General features: G+C 61.1%; 1 protein-coding gene across 1 annotated transcript; it reads right to left on the bottom strand.

The window, feature by feature from the left end:
- Window positions 1-5,202: 5,202 nt before the first annotated feature.
- AP1S1 (adaptor related protein complex 1 subunit sigma 1) lies at window positions 5,203-16,973 on the bottom strand. Its single transcript, XM_082076836.1, has 5 exons — window positions 16,811-16,973; window positions 14,537-14,715; window positions 12,762-12,870; window positions 7,590-7,727; window positions 5,203-5,588 (listed from the first exon to the last, which is right to left on the bottom strand). The coding sequence occupies exons 1-5, from the start codon at window positions 16,811-16,813 to the stop codon at window positions 5,541-5,543; spliced, it is 477 nt and encodes a 158-aa protein (XP_081932962.1). The 5' UTR covers window positions 16,814-16,973; the 3' UTR covers window positions 5,203-5,540.
- Between the last annotated feature and the right edge of the window lie 449 nt (window positions 16,974-17,422).

Genomic DNA, 17,422 nt, shown 5'->3' with positions numbered 1-17,422 from the left:
GGTTCCCCAAGTTCGGGAGGGGGATCCCCAAGTTTGGGGGGGGGTCCCCAAGTTCGGGTGGGATTCCCAAGTTTGGGGGGGGGATCCCCCAACTTTGGGGGGATTCCCAAGTTTGAGGGGGGTCCCCCAAGTTTGGGGTGGTCCCCCAACTTTGGGTGGGTGGTCCCCAAGTTCGGGGGGGGATCCAAGTTTGGGGGGATCCCCCAAGTTTGCGGGGGATTCCCAAGTTCGGGAAGGGGGGGGTTCCCCCAACTTTGGGGGGGTTGCCCAAGTTTCAGGGGGGGATCCCCGAAGTTTGGGGGGGGGGGGAGATCCCCCAAGTTTGCGTGGGGTCCCCCAAGTTCGGGGGGGGGGGGGGGGTTCCCCCAAGCTTGGGGGTGGTTCCCCAAGTTCGGGGGGGTTCCCCAAGTTCAGGGAGGGGGTTCCCCAAGTTCGGGAGGGGGATCCCCAACTTTGGGGGGGGGTCCCCAAGTTTGGAGGAGGGGGGGGGGTTCCCCCAAGTTTGGGGGAGGGTTCCCCAAGTTCGGGGGGGTTCCCCAAGTTCGGGAGGGGGATCCCCAACTTTGGGGGGGGTCCCCAAGGTCGGGGGTGGGGGGGGTGGGGGGGAGGCTGTTCCCCCAAGTTTATGGGCGGGGTCAACATGTCTCCCTCCCCTCCCCCCCCCCCCACAGGTACCATGGCGCCCCCCCCGCGCCCCCTCCGCATCGTCGCCCTCCTCCTCTCCATCAGCCTATTGGTCCAGAGCCGCCCCCAACCCTCCTCCCCACGCCCCCCCCCCCAACCAGCGGACCCCCAACGTGGTGGGGGGGTCCCCATCCCCCCCACCCCCCCCACTCACCCCACCGCCCCCCAACCCCACTCGACCTTAACGAAGCGCTCGGCGCCCCATAACGAGGTGTTGAAAGAGCTGGAAGAACTCGGGCGGCTCCGCGCCGAAGCCAAAAGGGACCGACAACGTGACCGTGACCTTGAGAGGGACCGGGGGTGGCCAAGTTCAAGGCAGCTCCGGCAACAGCAGAGTTTGGAGCATCGGTTGTTGGAACGGCGCTACCAAGAGTTGGCCGAGAGCCGGCGGCAAGCGGAAGCCGCTCGGAAAGCGGCGGTGGAAGAGGAACGCTTGGCCGATTTGGCGTCCGATCTGTTGCTCCGGTATCTTCTACACGGCTCCGGTGTGGCGGTGGAGGAGGATAAGAGGTCGGAAGAGGAGGAGGAGGAAGAGGAGGAAGAAGCGCCCGGGGATGAGGAGCTGGAGGAAGGCAACGATGGGTTGGAAGGCAACGGGGGGTTCGATGGTGATGGGTTCGGTGATGGATTGGAGGACAATGGGGGCTTTGAGGTCAACAAGGGGTTCAAGGTCAACAAGGGGTTCAAGGTCAACGATGGGTTTGAAGACAACGGGGGCTTGGAGGACAATGGGGGCTTGGAGGACAATGGGGGCTTGGAGGACAATGGGCGCTTCGAGGTCAACAAGGTCAACAAGGGGTTCAAGGTCAACAAGGGGTTCAATGTCAACAAGGGGTTCAAGGTCAACGATGGGTTTGAAGACAACGGGGGCTTGGAGGACAATGGGGGCTTGGAGGACAACAGGCGCTTCGAGGTCAACAAGGGGTTCAAGGTCAACAAGGGGTTCAATGTCAACAAAGGGTTCAAGGTCAACGATGGGTTTGAAGACAACGGGGGCTTGGAGGACAACGGGGGCTTTGGAGGCAACGGGGGCTTCAAGGTCAACAGGGGCTTCAAGGGCAACAGGGGCTTTGAAGGCAACGATGGGTTCAAGGTCAACAGGGGCTTTGATGGCAACGGGGGCTTCAAGGTCAAGAGCTTCAAGGGCAACGAGGGCTTGGAGGACAACGAGGTCTTCAAGGTCAACGATGGGTTTGAAGGCAAGAGGGGCTTCAAGGTCAACAGGGGCTTCGATGGCAACGGGGGCTTCAAGGTCAACAGGGGCTTCAAGGTCAACGAGGGGCTTGAAGACAACGATGGGTTCAAGGTCAACAGGGGCTTTGATGGCAACGATGGGTTCAAGGTCAACAGGGGCTTTGATGGCAACGGGGGCTTCAAGGTCAACAATGGGTTCAAGGTCAATGATGGGTTCAAGGTCAACGATGACTTTGAGGGCAACGGTGGCTTAGAAGACAACGAGATCCTCCCAAGGGGCAACGAGATGTTCCCAAGGGGCAACGAGCTCCCGGGGGGGGACAACGAGCTCCCGGGAGGATCCAATGAGATCCCGGGGGGGGACAACGAAGTACCCGCCCCCAAGACCCGACCGAGGTCGATGACCTTGACCCTGGGACCATCGACCAATTGATCGAGCTGTCCAGTAAGCTCCACCTCCCGGCCGATGACGTCGTCGACATCATCCACGACGTGGAGCAGAAGCGCAGGATGGAGGCGACGGTGGGGGCCCCCCCGAAACTCATCCGACCCCTCCTCCCCCCACCCCGGCCCCCCGCCCTCGGAACCGCCCTTTGCTCTTGGCCAATCAGCTGCCGGGAAGGACTTTCCTGCCCCGCCCCCAACACCCCCCCCCCGCCCCCCCTGCAGAATTATCTGGAAAGGGTTTGGGGGAGGGGAACCCCCCGGGGGTTTCCATGATGGGGGGGCACCCCCAAAAATCCCCCCCCCCGCCTGCTCGGATGTCCCCGTGTCCCCCCCCCCCATCCTGGGTCACACCAGTTGTCCTGTGGTTCCCAGTTGGGTTGTCCCAGTCCTCCCAGTTCCAGTTGTAGAGTCGTCCCAGTTTCGTGCCCCCCACCCCCTTTTCAGCCCTAGAGCCCCCCCAGTTCCAGCTCCAGCGTCTCCCAGTTCCCTCCCAGTTCCTCCCAGTTCCCCCAGTCCCCTCATGTTCCCACTTCTTCCCTAGAGCCCCCCCAGTCCCTCCCAGTTCCAGCTCCAGTCTCCCAGTTCCCTCCCAGTTCCCTCCCAGTTCCCTCCCAGTCCATCCCAGTCCATCCCAGTCCATCCCAGTTCATCCCAGTCCATCCCAGTTCATCCCAGTGACCCCAGTCCATCCCAGTTCCCCCCAGTCCATCCCAGTTCATCCCAGTTCCAGCTCCAGTCCCTCCCAGTTCCATCCCAGTTCTCCCAGTTCCAGTCCCTCCCAGTTCCCCCAGTTCTTCCCAGTTCCCCCAGTCCATCCCAGTCCCCCCCACTGCCTCCCAGTTCTCCCAGTCCCTCCCAGTTCCCCCAGTTCCATCCCAGTTCCTCCCAGTCCCATCCCAGTTCTCCCAGTCCCCCCCAGTTCCTCCCAGTATATCCCATTCCCTCCCAGTCCCCCCCAGTCCATCCCAGTTCCCCCAGTCCCTCCCAGTTCCTCCAAGTCCCATCCCAGTCCCTCCCAGTCTCATCCCAGTTCTCCCAGTCCCAGCTCCAGTCCCTCCCAGTTCACTCCCAGTTCTCCCAGTCCCCCAGTTCCCTCCCAGTTTGTCCAGTTCCATCCCAGTTCCCTCCCAGTGCCCCCAGTTCCATCCCAGTCCCTCCCAGTCCCTCCCAGTTCCCCCAGTTCCATCCCAGTCCCTCCCAGTTCCCTCCCAGTTCCCCCAGTTCCATCCCAGTCCCTCCCAGTTCCCTCCCAGTTCCCCCAGTTCCATCCCAGTCCCTCCCAGTTCCCTCCCAGTTCCATCCCAGTCCCTCACAGTCCCATCCCAGTTCCCCCAGTTCCATCCCAGTCCCTCCCAGTTCCCTCCCAGTTCCCCCAGTTCCATCCCAGTCCCTCCCAGTCCCTCCCAGTCCCATCCCAGTTCCCCCAGTTCCATCCCAGTCCCTCCCAGTTCCCTCCCAGTCCCCCCAGTTCCCTCCCAGTTTGTCCAGTTCCATCCCAGTCCCTCCCAGTTCCTCCCAGTCCCTCCCAGTTCCCCCCCACTCCCTCCCAGTCCCATCCCAGTCCCTCCCAGTATATCCCAGTCCCTCCCACTCCCTCCCAGTTCCCTCCCAGTCCCTCCCAGTATATCCCAGTCCCTCACAGTATATCCCAGTCCCTCCCAGTTACCCCAGTTCCATCCCAGTCCCTCCCAGTCCCTCCCAGTTCCCTCCCAGTATATCCCAGTCCCATCCCAGTCCCTCCCACTCCCTCCCAGTTCCTCCCAGTTCCCTCCCAGTATATCCCAGTCCCATCCCAGTCCCTCCCAGTGCCCCCCACTCCCTCCCAGTCCCATCCCAGTCCCTCCCAGTTCACTCTCAGTTCTCCCAGTGCCCCCCAGTCCCTCCCAGTTCCCTCCCAGTCCCCCAGTTCCCTCCCAGTTTGTCCAGTTCCATCCCAGTCCCTCCCAGTCCCTCCCAGTTCCCTCCCAGTATATCCGTCCCATCCCAGTCCCTCCCAGTCCTCCCAGTTCCTCCCAGTTCCCTCCCAGTATATCCCAGTCCCATCCCAGTCCCTCCCAGTCCCATCCCAGTTCTCCCAGTATATCCCAGTCCCTCCCAGTCCCTCCCAGTTCCATGCCAGTCCCTCCCAGTCCCCCCCACTCCCTCCCAGTTCCCTCCCAGTCCCTCCCAGTATATCCCAGTCCCTCCCAGTATATCCCAGTCCCTCCCAGTTACCCCAGTTCCATCCTAGTCCCTCCCAGTCCCTCCCAGTTCCCTCCCAGTATATCCCAGTCCCATCCCAGTTCTCCCAGTCCCATCCCAGTTCTCCCAGTATATCCCAGTCCCTCCCAGTCCCTCCCAGTCCCATCCCAGTCCCTCCCAGTATATCCCAGTCCCTCCCAGTTCCCCCAGTTCCATCCCAGTCCCTCCCAGTCCCCTCCCAGTATATCCCACTCCCTCCCAGTCCCTCCCAGTATATCCCAGTCCCCCCCACTCCCTCCCAGTCCCTCCCAGTATATCCCAGTCCCATCCCAGTCCCATCCCAGTCCCATCCCAGTCCCTCCCAGTCCCCCCCCCTCCACCAGGGGGGGGGTGGGGGATGTAAATACTCCCCAATCACTAATTTTGCTAACGAATAAAAGCGACTATTTTAGTACGAGTTACCCTCATTATTATTGGGGGGCCCCCCAGACCCCCCCCCCCCCCATAAGACCCCAGTGACCCCCCCAGGGGCAAAATCCCCCCCCAAAGGGGGTAAATCCCCCCCCCCAAGGGTTAAATCCCCCCCCCCCAAATCACCAAGTACAGGCTGAGTCTCCACAGGCTTTATTTCAAAATGGGGGGGGGCACATGGTCCCATAATGGGGGGGGGGGGGGGCACAAAAATAGGGGGGACACCCCCCCCAAAACTCCCCCCCCCCCCAAAAGATGCCTCATTTGGGAAGGGGGGGCACCCACTTTTACCCCCCCCCCCCCCCCAAAAATGGGGGACAATGATGCCCCAAACTCATGGGGGGGGGCACAGGGACACTATGGAGTTCCCCCCCCCCCCCAAATTGGGGGACCCCCCCCCCCATATATGTATATCTATATATTTACAGTTTGGGGGGGGGGGTGTGCCCCCCCCATTGTCTCCAGGGTGCGATTGGTCCCGTGTGGTTGGGGGGGGACACCCTTTAAAGTGGGGGTGTCATGGGGTCCCCCCCCCACCCCCTCCCCAAATTATGGGGGGGGGGCTACGCCAGCCCCATTTCCTCCAGGACGCTGCGGGGGGACTCGTCCTCCTGGGGGGGGGGGAAAGAGGGGTTGGGGGGGGTACAATGGGGGGACCCCCCCCAAAATAAAAGGGGGGTACAAAGGGGAGACCCCCCCAATAAATGGGGGACACCTGGGGGGGTACAAAGGGGACCCTCCCAAAATAAAAGGGGGGGACAAAGGGGTGACCCCCCCCAATAAATGGGGGACACATGGGGGGGTGCAAAGGGGACCCTCCCAAAATAAAAGGGGGGGACAAAGGGGTGACCCCCCCCAATAAATGGGGGACACCTGGGGGGGTACAAAGGGGACCCCCCCCAATAAATGGGGGACACCTGGGGGGGTACAAAGGGGACCCTCCCAAAATAAAAGGGGGGGACAAAGGGGAGACCCCCCCCAATAAATGGGGGACACCTGGGGTGGTACAGAAAGGGGAGACCCTCCCAAAATAGGGGGAGGGGGGTGTATAAAGTGGGGACCCCCCCCCCCAAAAAGAGGGGGGGGGGGTCACTTGGGGGGGACAATGGGGGGACATTTGGGGGGGTCAGAGCTTCATGGTGGGGGGTCCAAGGGGCCCATGGGGGGGTTTTGGGGGGTCCCTGGACACTATGGGGGGGCTATAGGAGGTTTTGGGGACCCCCAGGACCCTATGGGTGGGTCTATAGGAGGTTTTGGGGACCCCAGGACTCTATGGGGGGGTCTATAGGAGGTTTTGGGGACCCCAGGACCCTATGGGGGTCTATAGGGGACTTTGGGAGACGTTTGTCCCCATTGGGGTCATGAGGAGCCCATGGGGGACACCAGGACCTCATGGGTGATCTATAGAGGTATGAGGGGTCCATAGGGGATTTTGGGGGACCCCTGGTCCCTATGGGGGGTTATAGGGTGTTCTGGGGACCCCAGGACCCTATGGGGGGCTAAGGACCCTATGGGGGGGTCTATAGGGGACTTTGGGAGACGTTTGTCCCCATTGGGGTCATGAGGAGCCCATGGGGGACACCAGGACCTCATGGGTGATCTATAGGGGTACGAGGGGTCCATAGGGGATTTTGGGGGACCCCTGGACCCTATGGGGGGGCTACAGGGGGGCTTGGGGACCCCAGGACCCTATGGGGGTCTATAGGGGACTTCAGGAGACGTTTGTCCCCATTGGGGACATGAGGAGCCCATGGGGGACACCAGGACCTCATGGGTGATCTATAGGGGTATGAGGGGTCCATAGGGGATTTTGGGGGTCCCTGGATTCTATGGGGGGTTATAGGGTGTTCTGGGGACCCCAGGACCCTATGGGGGGCTAAGGACCATATGGGGGGGTCTATAGGGGACTTTGGGAGACGTTTGTCCCCATTGGGGTCATGAGGAGCCCATGGAGGACACCAGGACCTCATGGGTGATCTATAGGGGTACGAGGGGTCCATAGGGGATTTTGGGGGACCCCTGGACCCTATGGGGGGGCTACAGGGGGGTTTGGGGACCCCAGGACCCTATGGGGGTCTATAGGGGACTTCAGGAGATGTTTGTCCCCATTGGGGTCATGAGGAGCCCATGGGGGACACCAGGACCTCATGGGTGATCTATAGGGGTACGAGGGGTCTATAGGGGATTTTGGGGGACCCCTGGTCCCTATGGGGGGTTATAGGGTGTTCTGGGGACCCCTGGACCCTATGGGGGGTCTATAGGGGACTTTGGGAGACGTTTGTCCCCATTGGGGTCATGAGGAGCCCATGGGGGACACCAGGACCTCATGGGTGATCTATAGGGGTACGAGGGGTCTATAGGGGGTTTTGGGGGTCCCTGGATTATATGGGGGGTTATAGGGTGTTCTGGGGACCCCAGGACCCTATGGGGGGCTAAGGACCCTATGGGGGGGTCTATAGGGGACTTTGGGAGACGTTTGTCCCCATTGGGGTCATGAGGAGCCCATGGGGGACACCAGGACCTCATGGGTGATCTATAGGGGTACGAGGGGTCCATAGGGGGTTTTGAGGGGGGGGTGAGACATCCTATGGAGTCTATAGGGGGTCCCTCACCTCCTGCAGCAGGTCCGCCTGCTCGATGGCCTTGAGGACGCTCTTTTTGGAGGTGTCCTGGATCTCGCCCCCCATGACGAACTCGTCCAGGATGAAATAGGCCTTCTCGAAGTTGAAGATGATGTCCAGCTCGCATACCTGCCCAACGTATAGAATCTTGACATTATTCGGGCGGGAAAAGACCTTCAAGATCATCCAGTCCAACCTCATACACATAGGATGGAGCTGGGGTGTCCCCATGGCCATGGGATGGAGTTGAGGGTCCTCAAGACCATGGGATGGACCTGGTGGTGGCCTTGAGCATCCTCATGACCATGGGACGGAAATGGGGTGGCCCCATGACCATTGGATGGACCTGATGGTGGCCTTGAGGGTCCTCATGGCCATGGGATGGAGTTGGGGTGTCCCCATGGCCATTGGATGGAGTTGAGGGTCCTCAAGACCATGGGATGGACCTGGTGGTGGCCCCATGACCATAGGATGGACGTGGCGGTGGCCCCATGGCCACTGGATGGACCTGAGGGTCCTCAAGACCATGGGATGGACCTGGTGGTGGCCTTGAGGGTCCTCATGGCCATGGGATGGAGTTGGGGTGTCCCCATGGCCATTGGATGGAGTTGAGGGTCCTCAAGACCATGGGATGGACCTGGTGGTGGCCTCGAGGGACCTCATGACCATGGGATGGAGTTGGGGTGGCCCCATGGCCATTGGATGGCCCTGAGGGTCCTCAAGACCATGGGATGGACCTGGTGGTGGCCTCAAGGGACCTCATGACCATGGGATGGAGATGGTGTGGCCCCATGGCCATTGGATGGACCTGGTGGTGGCCTTGAGGGACCTCATGACCATGGGATGGACCTGGTGGTGGCCTTGAGGGACCTCATGACCACGGGATGGACATGAGGTTCCTCAAGACCATGGGATGGACCTGGTGGTGGCCTTGAGCATCCTCATGACCATGGGACGGAAATGGGGTGGCCCCATGACCATTGGATGGACCTGATGGTGGCCTTGAGGGTCCTCATGGCCATGGGATGGAGTTGGGGTGTCCCCATGGCCATTGGATGGAGTTGAGGGTCCTCAAGACCATGGGATGGACCTGGTGGTGGCCCCATGACCATAGGATGGACCTGGTGGTGGCCCCATGGCCACTGGATGGACCTGAGGGTCCTCAAGACCATGGGATGGACCTGGTGGTGGCCTTGAGGGTCCTCATGGCCATGGGATGGAGTTGGGGTGTCCCCATGGCCATTGGATGGAGTTGAGGGTCCTCAAGACCATGGGATGGACCTGGTGGTGGCCTCGAGGAACCTCATGACCATGGGACGGAGATGGTGTGGCCCCATGGCCATTGGATGGACCTGGTGGTGGCCTTGAGGGACCTCATGACCATGGGATGGACATGAGGGTCCTCATGACCATTGGATGGACCTGGTGGTGGCCCCAGGACCATGGGATGGACATGGTGGTGGCCCTGGGGTGTTCCTGGTGGCCCTTGAATGGTCAAGGTGGTCATTGGATGCTCCTGATGGCCATTGGATGCTCCTGATGGCCATTGGGTGGCCCTACGATGTCCCCATTGACCCTATGGTGTCCCCTCACCCCCGTGTCACCCCCAGGATGTCCCCAAGCCCCTGGTGACACAATCACGCTGCCCAAGTACTCATCGAGCAGCTCAACATAGTGGTGACCATTGGGTCCTCCTGATGGCCACTGGATGCTCCTAATGGCCATTGGGTGGCCCTACGATGTCCCCATTGACCCTGTGATGATCCCACGGTGTCCCCTGACCCCCAGGATGTCCCCAAGCCCCTGGTGACACAATCACGCTGCCCAAGTACTCATCGAGCAGCTCAACATAGTGGTGACCATTGGATGCTCCTGATGGCCATTGGGTGCTCTTGATGGCCATCAGATGCTCCTAATGGCCATTGGGTGGCCCTACAATGTCCCCATTGACCCTGTGATGACCCCATGGTGTCCCCTGACCCCCAGGATGTCCCCAAGCCCCTGGTGACACAATCACGCTGCCCAAGTACTCATCGAGCAGCTCAACATAGTGGTGGCCATTGGATGCTCCTGATGGCCACTGGATGCTCCTAATGGCCATTAGGTGGCCCTACGATGTCCCCATTGACCCTGTGATGACCCCATGGTGTCCCCTGACCCCCAGGATGTCCCCAAGCCCCTGGTGACACAATCACGCTGCCCAAGTACTCATCGAGCAGCTCAACATAGTGGTGGCCATTGGGTCCTCCTGATGGCCATTGGATGCTCCTGGTGACCATCAGATGCTCCTGGTGGCCATTGGGTGGCCCTAGGATGTCCCCATTGACCCTATGGTTTCCCCTCACCCCCATGTCACCCCCAGGATGTCCCCAAGCCCCTGGTGACACACTCATGATGCCCAAGTACTCGTCGAGCAGCTCAACATAGTGGTGACCATTGGATGCTCCTGATGGCCATTGGATGCTCCTGGTGGCCATTGGATGCTCCTGATGGCCATTGGGTGGCCCTACGATGTCCCCATTGACCCAGTGATGACCCTATGGTGTCCCCTCACCCCCAGGATGTCCCCAAGCCCCTGGGGACACAATCACGCCGCCCAAGTACTCGTCGAGCAGCTCAACATAGTGGTGACCATTGGATGCTCCTGATGGCCATTGGATGCTCCTGGTGGCCATTGGATGCTCCTGGTGGCCATTGGGTGGCCCTAGGATGTCCCCATTGACCCTATGGTTTCCCCTCACCCCCATGTCACCCCCAGGATGTCCCCAAGCCCCTGGTGACACAATCACGCTGCCCAAGTACTCATCGAGCAGCTCAACATAGTGGTGACCATTGGGTCCTCCTGATGGCCACTGGATGCTCCTAATGGCCATTGGGTGGCCCTATGATGTCCCCATTGACCCTGTGATGACCCTATGGTGTCCCCTCACCCCCAGGATGTCCCCAAGGCCCTGGGGACACACTCACGCTACCCAAGTACTCATCGAGCAGCTCAACATAGTGGTGGCCATTGGGTCCTCCTGATGGCCATTGGATGCTCCTGGTGGCCATTGGATGCTCCTGGTGGCCATTGGGTGGCCCTAGGATGTCCCCATTGACCCTATGGTGTCCCCTCACCCCCGTGTCACCCCCAGGATGTCCCCAAGCCCCTGGTGACACAATCACGCTGCCCAAGTACTCGTCGAGCAGCTCAACATAGTGGTGGCCATTGGGTCCTCCTGATGGCCATCAGATGCTCCTAATGGCCATTGGGTGGCCCTACGATGTCCCCATTGACCCTGTGATGACCCCATGGTGTCCCCTGACCCCCAGGATGTCCCCAAGCCCCTGGGGACACACTCATGCTGCCCAAGTACTCATCGAGCAGCTCAACATAGTGGTGACCATTGGGTCCTCCTGATGGCCACTGGATGCTCCTAATGGCCATTAGGTGGCCCTACGATGTCCCCATTGACCCTGTGATGACCCCATGGTGTCCCCTGACCCCCAGGATGTCCCCAAGCCCCTGGTGACACACTCATGCTGCCCAAGTACTCGTCGAGCAGCTCAACATAGTGGTGGCCATTGGGTCCTCCTGATGGCCATCAGATGCTCCTAATGGCCATTGGGTGGCCCTATGATGTCCCCATTGACTCTGTGATGACTCCATGGTGTCCCCTGACCCCCAGGATGTCCCCAAGGCCCTGGGGACACACTCATGCTACCCAAGTACTCATCGAGCAGCTCAACATAGTGGTGACCATTGGGTCCTCCTGATGGCCACTGGATGCTCCTAATGGCCATTAGGTGGCCCTACGATGTCCCCATTGACCCTGTGATGACCCCATGGTGTCCCCTGACCCCCAGGATGTCCCCAAGCCCCTGGGGACACAATCACGCCGCCCAAGTACTCGTCGAGCAGCTCAACATAGTGGTGGCCATTGGGTCCTCCTGATGGCCATTGGATGCTCCTGGTGGCCATTGGATGCTCCTGGTGGCCATTGGCTGGCCCTGGGATGTCCCCATTGACCCTATGGTGTCTCCTCACCCCCCTGTCACCCCCAGGGTGTCCCCAAGCCCCTGGTGACACACTCACGCTGCCCAAGTACTCGTCGAGCAGCTCAACATAGTGGTGGCCATTGGGTGCTCTTGATGGCCATCAGATGCTCCTAATGGCCATTGGGTGGCCCTACGATGTCCCCATTGACCCTGTGATGATCCCACGGTGTCCCCTGACCCCCAGGATGTCCCCAAGCCCCTGGGGACACACTCACGCTGCCCAAGTACTCATCGAGCAGCTCAACATAGTGGTGGCCATTGGGTCCTCCTGATGGCCACTGGATGCTCCTAATGGCCATTGGGTGGCCCTACGATGTCCCCATTGACCCTGTGATGACCCCATGGTGTCCCCTCACCCCCAGGGTGTCCCCAAGCCCCTGGTGACACAATCACGCTGCCCAAGTACTCATCGAGCAGCTCAACATAGTGGTGGCCATTGGGTCCTCCTGATGGCCACTGGATGCTCCTAATGGCCATTAGGTGGCCCTACGATGTCCCCATTGACCCTGTGATGACCCCATGGTGTCCCCTGACCCCCAGGATGTCCCCAAGGCCCTGGGGACACAATCACGCTGCCCAAGTACTCGTCGAGCAGCTCAACATAGTGGTGGCCATTGGGTCCTCCTTATGGCCACTGGATGCTCCTAATGGCCATTAGGTGGCCCTACGATGTCCCCATTGACCCTGTGATGACCCCATGGTGTCCCCTGACCCCCAGGATGTCCCCAAGGCCCTGGGGACACACTCATGCTACCCAAGTACTCATCGAGCAGCTCAACATAGTGGTGGCCATTGGGTGCTCCTGATGGCCACTGAGTGCTCCTAATGGCCATTGGATGCTCCTAATGGCCATAGGGTGGCCCTACGATGTCCCCATTGACCCTGTGATGACCCCACGGTGTCCCCTGACCCCCAGGATGTCCCCAAGCCCCTGGTGACACAATCACGCTGCCCAAGTACTCATCGAGCAGCTCAACATAGTGGTGGCCATTGGATGCTCCTGGTGGCCATTGGATGCTCCTAATGGCCATTGGGTGGCCCTACGATGTCCCCATTGACCCTGTGATGACCCTATGGTGTCCCCTGACCCCCAGGATGTCCCCAAGCCCCTGGGGACACACTCACGCTGCCGAAATACTTGTCGAGCAGCTCGACGTAGCGATGGATCAGCTCCAGCGTGATGAGCTCGTTGTCCTGGCCCTCGATGGCGCAGCAGAAGTACAGGCTGGCGTATCTGGGGACACGGGGTGACAATGACAATGTGACACTTGGGGACACCCCGAAACCCACCCCAGATGTAGAACTACGGGGGTGACAGTGACACTTGGGGACACCCCAAAAAGCCACCCCAGAAGGACCTGAGGGAGGTGACAATGGCAAAGTGACACTTGGGCTGGTGTACATGGGGGGGGACAAGAGGTGACAGTGACAAAGGGACACTTGGGGACACCCCAAAAAGCCACCCCAAGGGGTTTTGGGGGGTCCCAGGCCCCTACTGATGGAGTCTATAAGGACCCATAGGGGGTCCCAGACCCCTATCGTGGAGTCTATAAGGACCCATAGGGGGTTTTGGGGGGTCCCAGGCCCCTATTGGGGGGGTCTATAAGGACCCATAGGGGGTTTTGGGGGGTCCCAGGCCCCTATTGGGGGGGTCTATAAGGACCCATAGGAGGTTTTGGGGGAGCCTATAGAGACCGATAGGGGGTTTGGGGGGTCACAGGGGGGTCTATAGGGACCCATAGAGGGTTTTGAGGGGTCCCAAGCAACTATGGGGGGTCAATAGGGGTCCCAAGCAATTATTGGGGGGTCAATAGGGGTCTATAGGGGGTTTTTAGGGGTCCAAAGCAACTATGGGGGGGTCAATAGGGGTCTATAGGGGGTTTTTAGGGGTCCCAAGCAACTATGGGGGGGGTCAACAGGGGTCAATGGGAGCTTTTTAGGGGTCCGAAGCAACTATAGGGGGGTCAATAGGGGTCCCAAGCAACTATGGGGGGGTCTATAGGGGTCCCAAGCAACTATGGGGGGGTCTATAAGGGGTTTTTAGGGGTCCCAAGCAACTATGGGGGGGTCTATAGGGGTCCCAAGCAACTATGGGGGGGTCAATAGGGGTCAATGGGGGGTTTTTAGGGGTCCCAAGCAACTATGGGGGGGTCTATAGGGGGTTTTTAGGGGTCCAAAGCAACTATGGGGGGGGTCAATAGGGGTCCATAGGGTGTTTTTAGGGGTCCCAAGCAACTATGGGGGGGTCAATAGGGGTCTATAGGGGGTTTTTAGGGGTCCCAAGTAACTATGGGGGGGTCAATAGGGGTCAATGGGGGGTTTTTAGGGGTCCCAAGCAACTATGGAGGGGTCAATAGGGGTCCCAAGCAACTATGGGGGGGTCAATAGGGATCTATAGGGGGTTTTTAGGGGTCCCAAGCAACTATGGGGGGGTCTATAGGGGGTTTTTAGGGGTCCCAAGCAACTATGGAGGGGTCAATAGGGGTCCCAAGCAACTATGGGGGGGTCTATAGGGGGTTTTTAGGGGTCCAAAGCAACTATGGGGGGGTCTATAGGGGGTTTTTAGGGGTCCCAAGCAACTATGGGGGGGTCAATAGGGGGTTTTTAGGGGTCCCAAGCAACTATGGGGGGGTCTATAGGGGGTTTTTAGGGGTCCCAAGCAACTATGGGGGGGTCAATAGGGGGTTTTTAGGGGTCCCAAGCAACTATGGGGGGGTCAATAGGGGGTTATTCGGGGTCAGTCGCCTCCCAGATACAAACCCAACCCTTAAACCCCCCCATAACACATAATGGTATCACCCTCCTCCCCCATAGAACCCCATAGAACCCCATTTAAAGTGTCTCTGAGGGGTGCGGTGGCCTCGGGGACATCATGGGGACATTTTGGGGGGGTCGAGCACCTTTTGTAGACGACTTTGAGGTCCCTCCATTCCAAAAAACTGCACATTTTGGGTTTTCGGGCCAAAACCACCTGCATGAGCTCCCGGACCATCTTCTTCTTGTCCTTATCGGGGGTGGCCAGGTACCATTTTTGGAGGCGGAGCTTCCCCTGGCGGCTGAACAGCAGCATGAAGCGCATCTGGGGGGGGGGGACACGGGGGGGGACATGGTCAGTGGGGTCACACGGGGTCAAGGGGACACGGGGAGGGGGACACGGGTGGCACTTTTGGGGCTGGGGGTTCCCATGGTGCAGAACAGCAGCTGGAAGCACATCTGGGGGGGACACAGAGTCAATGGGGGGCTATGGGGGGGACACAGGGTCAATGGGGGGGGTCACACGGGGTCAAGGGGACACGGGGAGGGGGACACAGGGTCAGTGGGGGGGACAAGGGACATGGGGAGGGGGACACGGGTGGCGCTTTTGGGGCTGGGGGTTCCCATGGTGCAGAACAGCAGCTGGAAGCACATCTGGGGGGGACACAGAGTCAATGGGGGGGACACAGGGTCAATGGGGGGGTCACACGGGGTCAAGGGGACACGGGGAGGGGGACACAGGGTCAGTGCGGGGGACAAGGGACATGGGGAGGGGGACACGGGTGGCACTTTTGGGGCTGGGGGTTCCCATGGTGCAGAACAGCAGCTGGAAGCACATCTGGGGGGGACAAGGGGGACATGGGGGGGTCACATGGGTTGGGGACATGGGGACATGGGGGGGTCACAGGGTCAGAATGGGGACATGGGGGGTCACATGGGTTGGGGACAGGTCACAGGGTCAGGATGGGGACATGGGGGGGTCACAGGGGTTACATGGGGGGTCACAGGGGTTTGGGGACATGGGGGGGTCACATGGGGTTACATGGGGGGTCACATGGGTTTGGGGACAGGGGGACATGGGGGTCACATGGGTTGGGGACAGGTCACAGGGTCAGGATGGGGACATGGGGGGGGTCACAGGGGTTGGGGACATGGGGACATGGGGGTCACATGGGTTGGGGACATGGGGGTCACATGGGTTGGGGACAGGTCACAGGGTCAGGATGGGGACATGGGGGGTGTCACATGGGTTGGGGACATGGGGACATGGGGGTCACATGGGTTGGGGACATGGGGGGTCACATGGGTTTGGGGACATGGGGGGTCACATGGGTTGGGGACATGGGGGGTCACAGGGGTTTGGGGACATGGGGGGTCACATGGGTTGGGGACATGGGGGGTCACAGGGGTTTGGGGACATGGGGGGGTCACATGGGTTACATGGGGGGTCACATGGGTTTGGGGACAGGGGGACATGGGGGTCACATGGGTTGGGGACAGGTCACAGGGTCAGGATGGGGACATGGGGGGTCACATGGGCTGGGGACATGGGGGTCACATGGGTTTGAGGACAGGGGACATGGGGGGTCACATGGGTTGGGGACATGGGGGTCACATGGGTTGGGGACATGGGGACATGGGGGGTCACATGGGTTGGGGACATGGGGGTCACAGGGGTTTGGGGACATGGGGTCACATGGGTGGGGACATGGGGGGTCACATGGGTTAGGGACATGGGGGGTCACATGGGTTGGGGACATGGGGGTCACATGGGTTGGGGACATGGGGACATGGGGGTCACATGGGTTGGGGACATGGGGGGTCACAGGGTTGGGGACATGGGGGTCACATGGGTTGGGGACATGGGGGGTCACATGGGTTAGGGACATGGGGGTCACATGGGTTGGGGACATGGGGGGTCACATGGGTTGGGGACATGGGGACATGGGGGGGGTCACATGGGTTGGGGACAGGTCACAGGGTCAGGATGGGGACATGGGGGGTCACATGGGTTGGGGACATGGGGGTCACATGGGTTGGGGACATGGGGGGTCACAGGGGTTGGGGACATGGGGACATGGGGGTCACATGGGTTGGGGACATGGGGGTCACATGGGTTGGGGACATGGGGACATGGGGGTCACATGGGTTGGGGACATGGGGGGTCACATGGGTTGGGGACATGGGGGGTCACAGGGGTTTGGGGACATGGGGGGGGTCACATGGGTTGGGAACAGGTCACAGGGTCAGGTTGGGGACATGGGGGGGTCACATGGGTTTGGGGACATGGGGACATGGGGTCTCCCCCCCTCACGTGACACGCCCCCTCACGTGACACCACGTCACGTGTTCCCCCCCCCCTCCCCGTCCCCCCCCCCTCCCGCACCTCCCGGAGCCCCCAAAGCGGCCTCAGCACTCACCATAGCGCCGGGTCCCGGTACCGGGGGGGCCCGGGGGCCCGAGGGGGGGGTCGGGGCCGGATTTGGGGCCGGTCCCGGGGCCGGAGGGGTCGGAACGACCTCGTTCCGCCTCCCGGCAGCGCCGCGCCGGGCCCGGCCTCACCGCGCATGCGCCGCTGCGCTTCCGGGAGGGCGGGGCCTGTCGCCGGGGCAACGGGGAGGGGCAGCCCGGAGAGCAGGAGCGGTTGCCTTGGCAACGGGGAGGGGTTTCCTAGGGGGCGTGGCCTGTAGCCGCGGCAACGGGGAGGGCTTCGCGGGGAAGCGGAGGCGGGGGCGGTTGCCCTGGAAACGGGAGGGGTTTCCTAGGGGGCGGGGCTTGTCGCCAGGGCAACGGGGAGGGGCTTCGCGGGAAGCGGAGGCGGGGCGGTTGCCCTGGAAAAGGGGAGGGGCTTCCTAGGGGGCGGGGCTTGTCGCCACGGCAACGGGGAGGGGCTTCCCGGAGAGCAGGAGCTGTTGCCTTGGCAACAACGAGGGGATTCTGGGGGCGTGGCTTTTGCCTTGGCAACGGGGAGGGGCTTCCCGGAGGCCGGGGGCGGTTGCCCTGGAAACGGGGAGGGGTTTCCTAGGGGGCGG

Source organism: Streptopelia decaocto, assembly GCF_964273445.1.
Source record: "Streptopelia decaocto genome assembly, contig: HAP1_SCAFFOLD_317, whole genome shotgun sequence".
Taxonomy (NCBI): domain Eukaryota; kingdom Metazoa; phylum Chordata; class Aves; order Columbiformes; family Columbidae; genus Streptopelia; species Streptopelia decaocto.
This window is presented reverse-complemented; position numbering and strand designations above follow the sequence as displayed.

Excerpts from the sequence above, each read along its gene's own strand:
- AP1S1 (XM_082076836.1), bottom strand. Across the intron at positions 12,871-14,536 it reads CTCAAAGTCGTCTACAAAAG|ATACGCCAGCCTGTACTTCT; the intron begins GTGCTCGACCCC and ends CCGTGTCCCCAG. Across the intron at positions 7,728-12,761 it reads TCGACAAGTATTTCGGCAGC|GTATGCGAGCTGGACATCAT; the intron begins GTGAGTGTGTCC and ends TACGTTGGGCAG.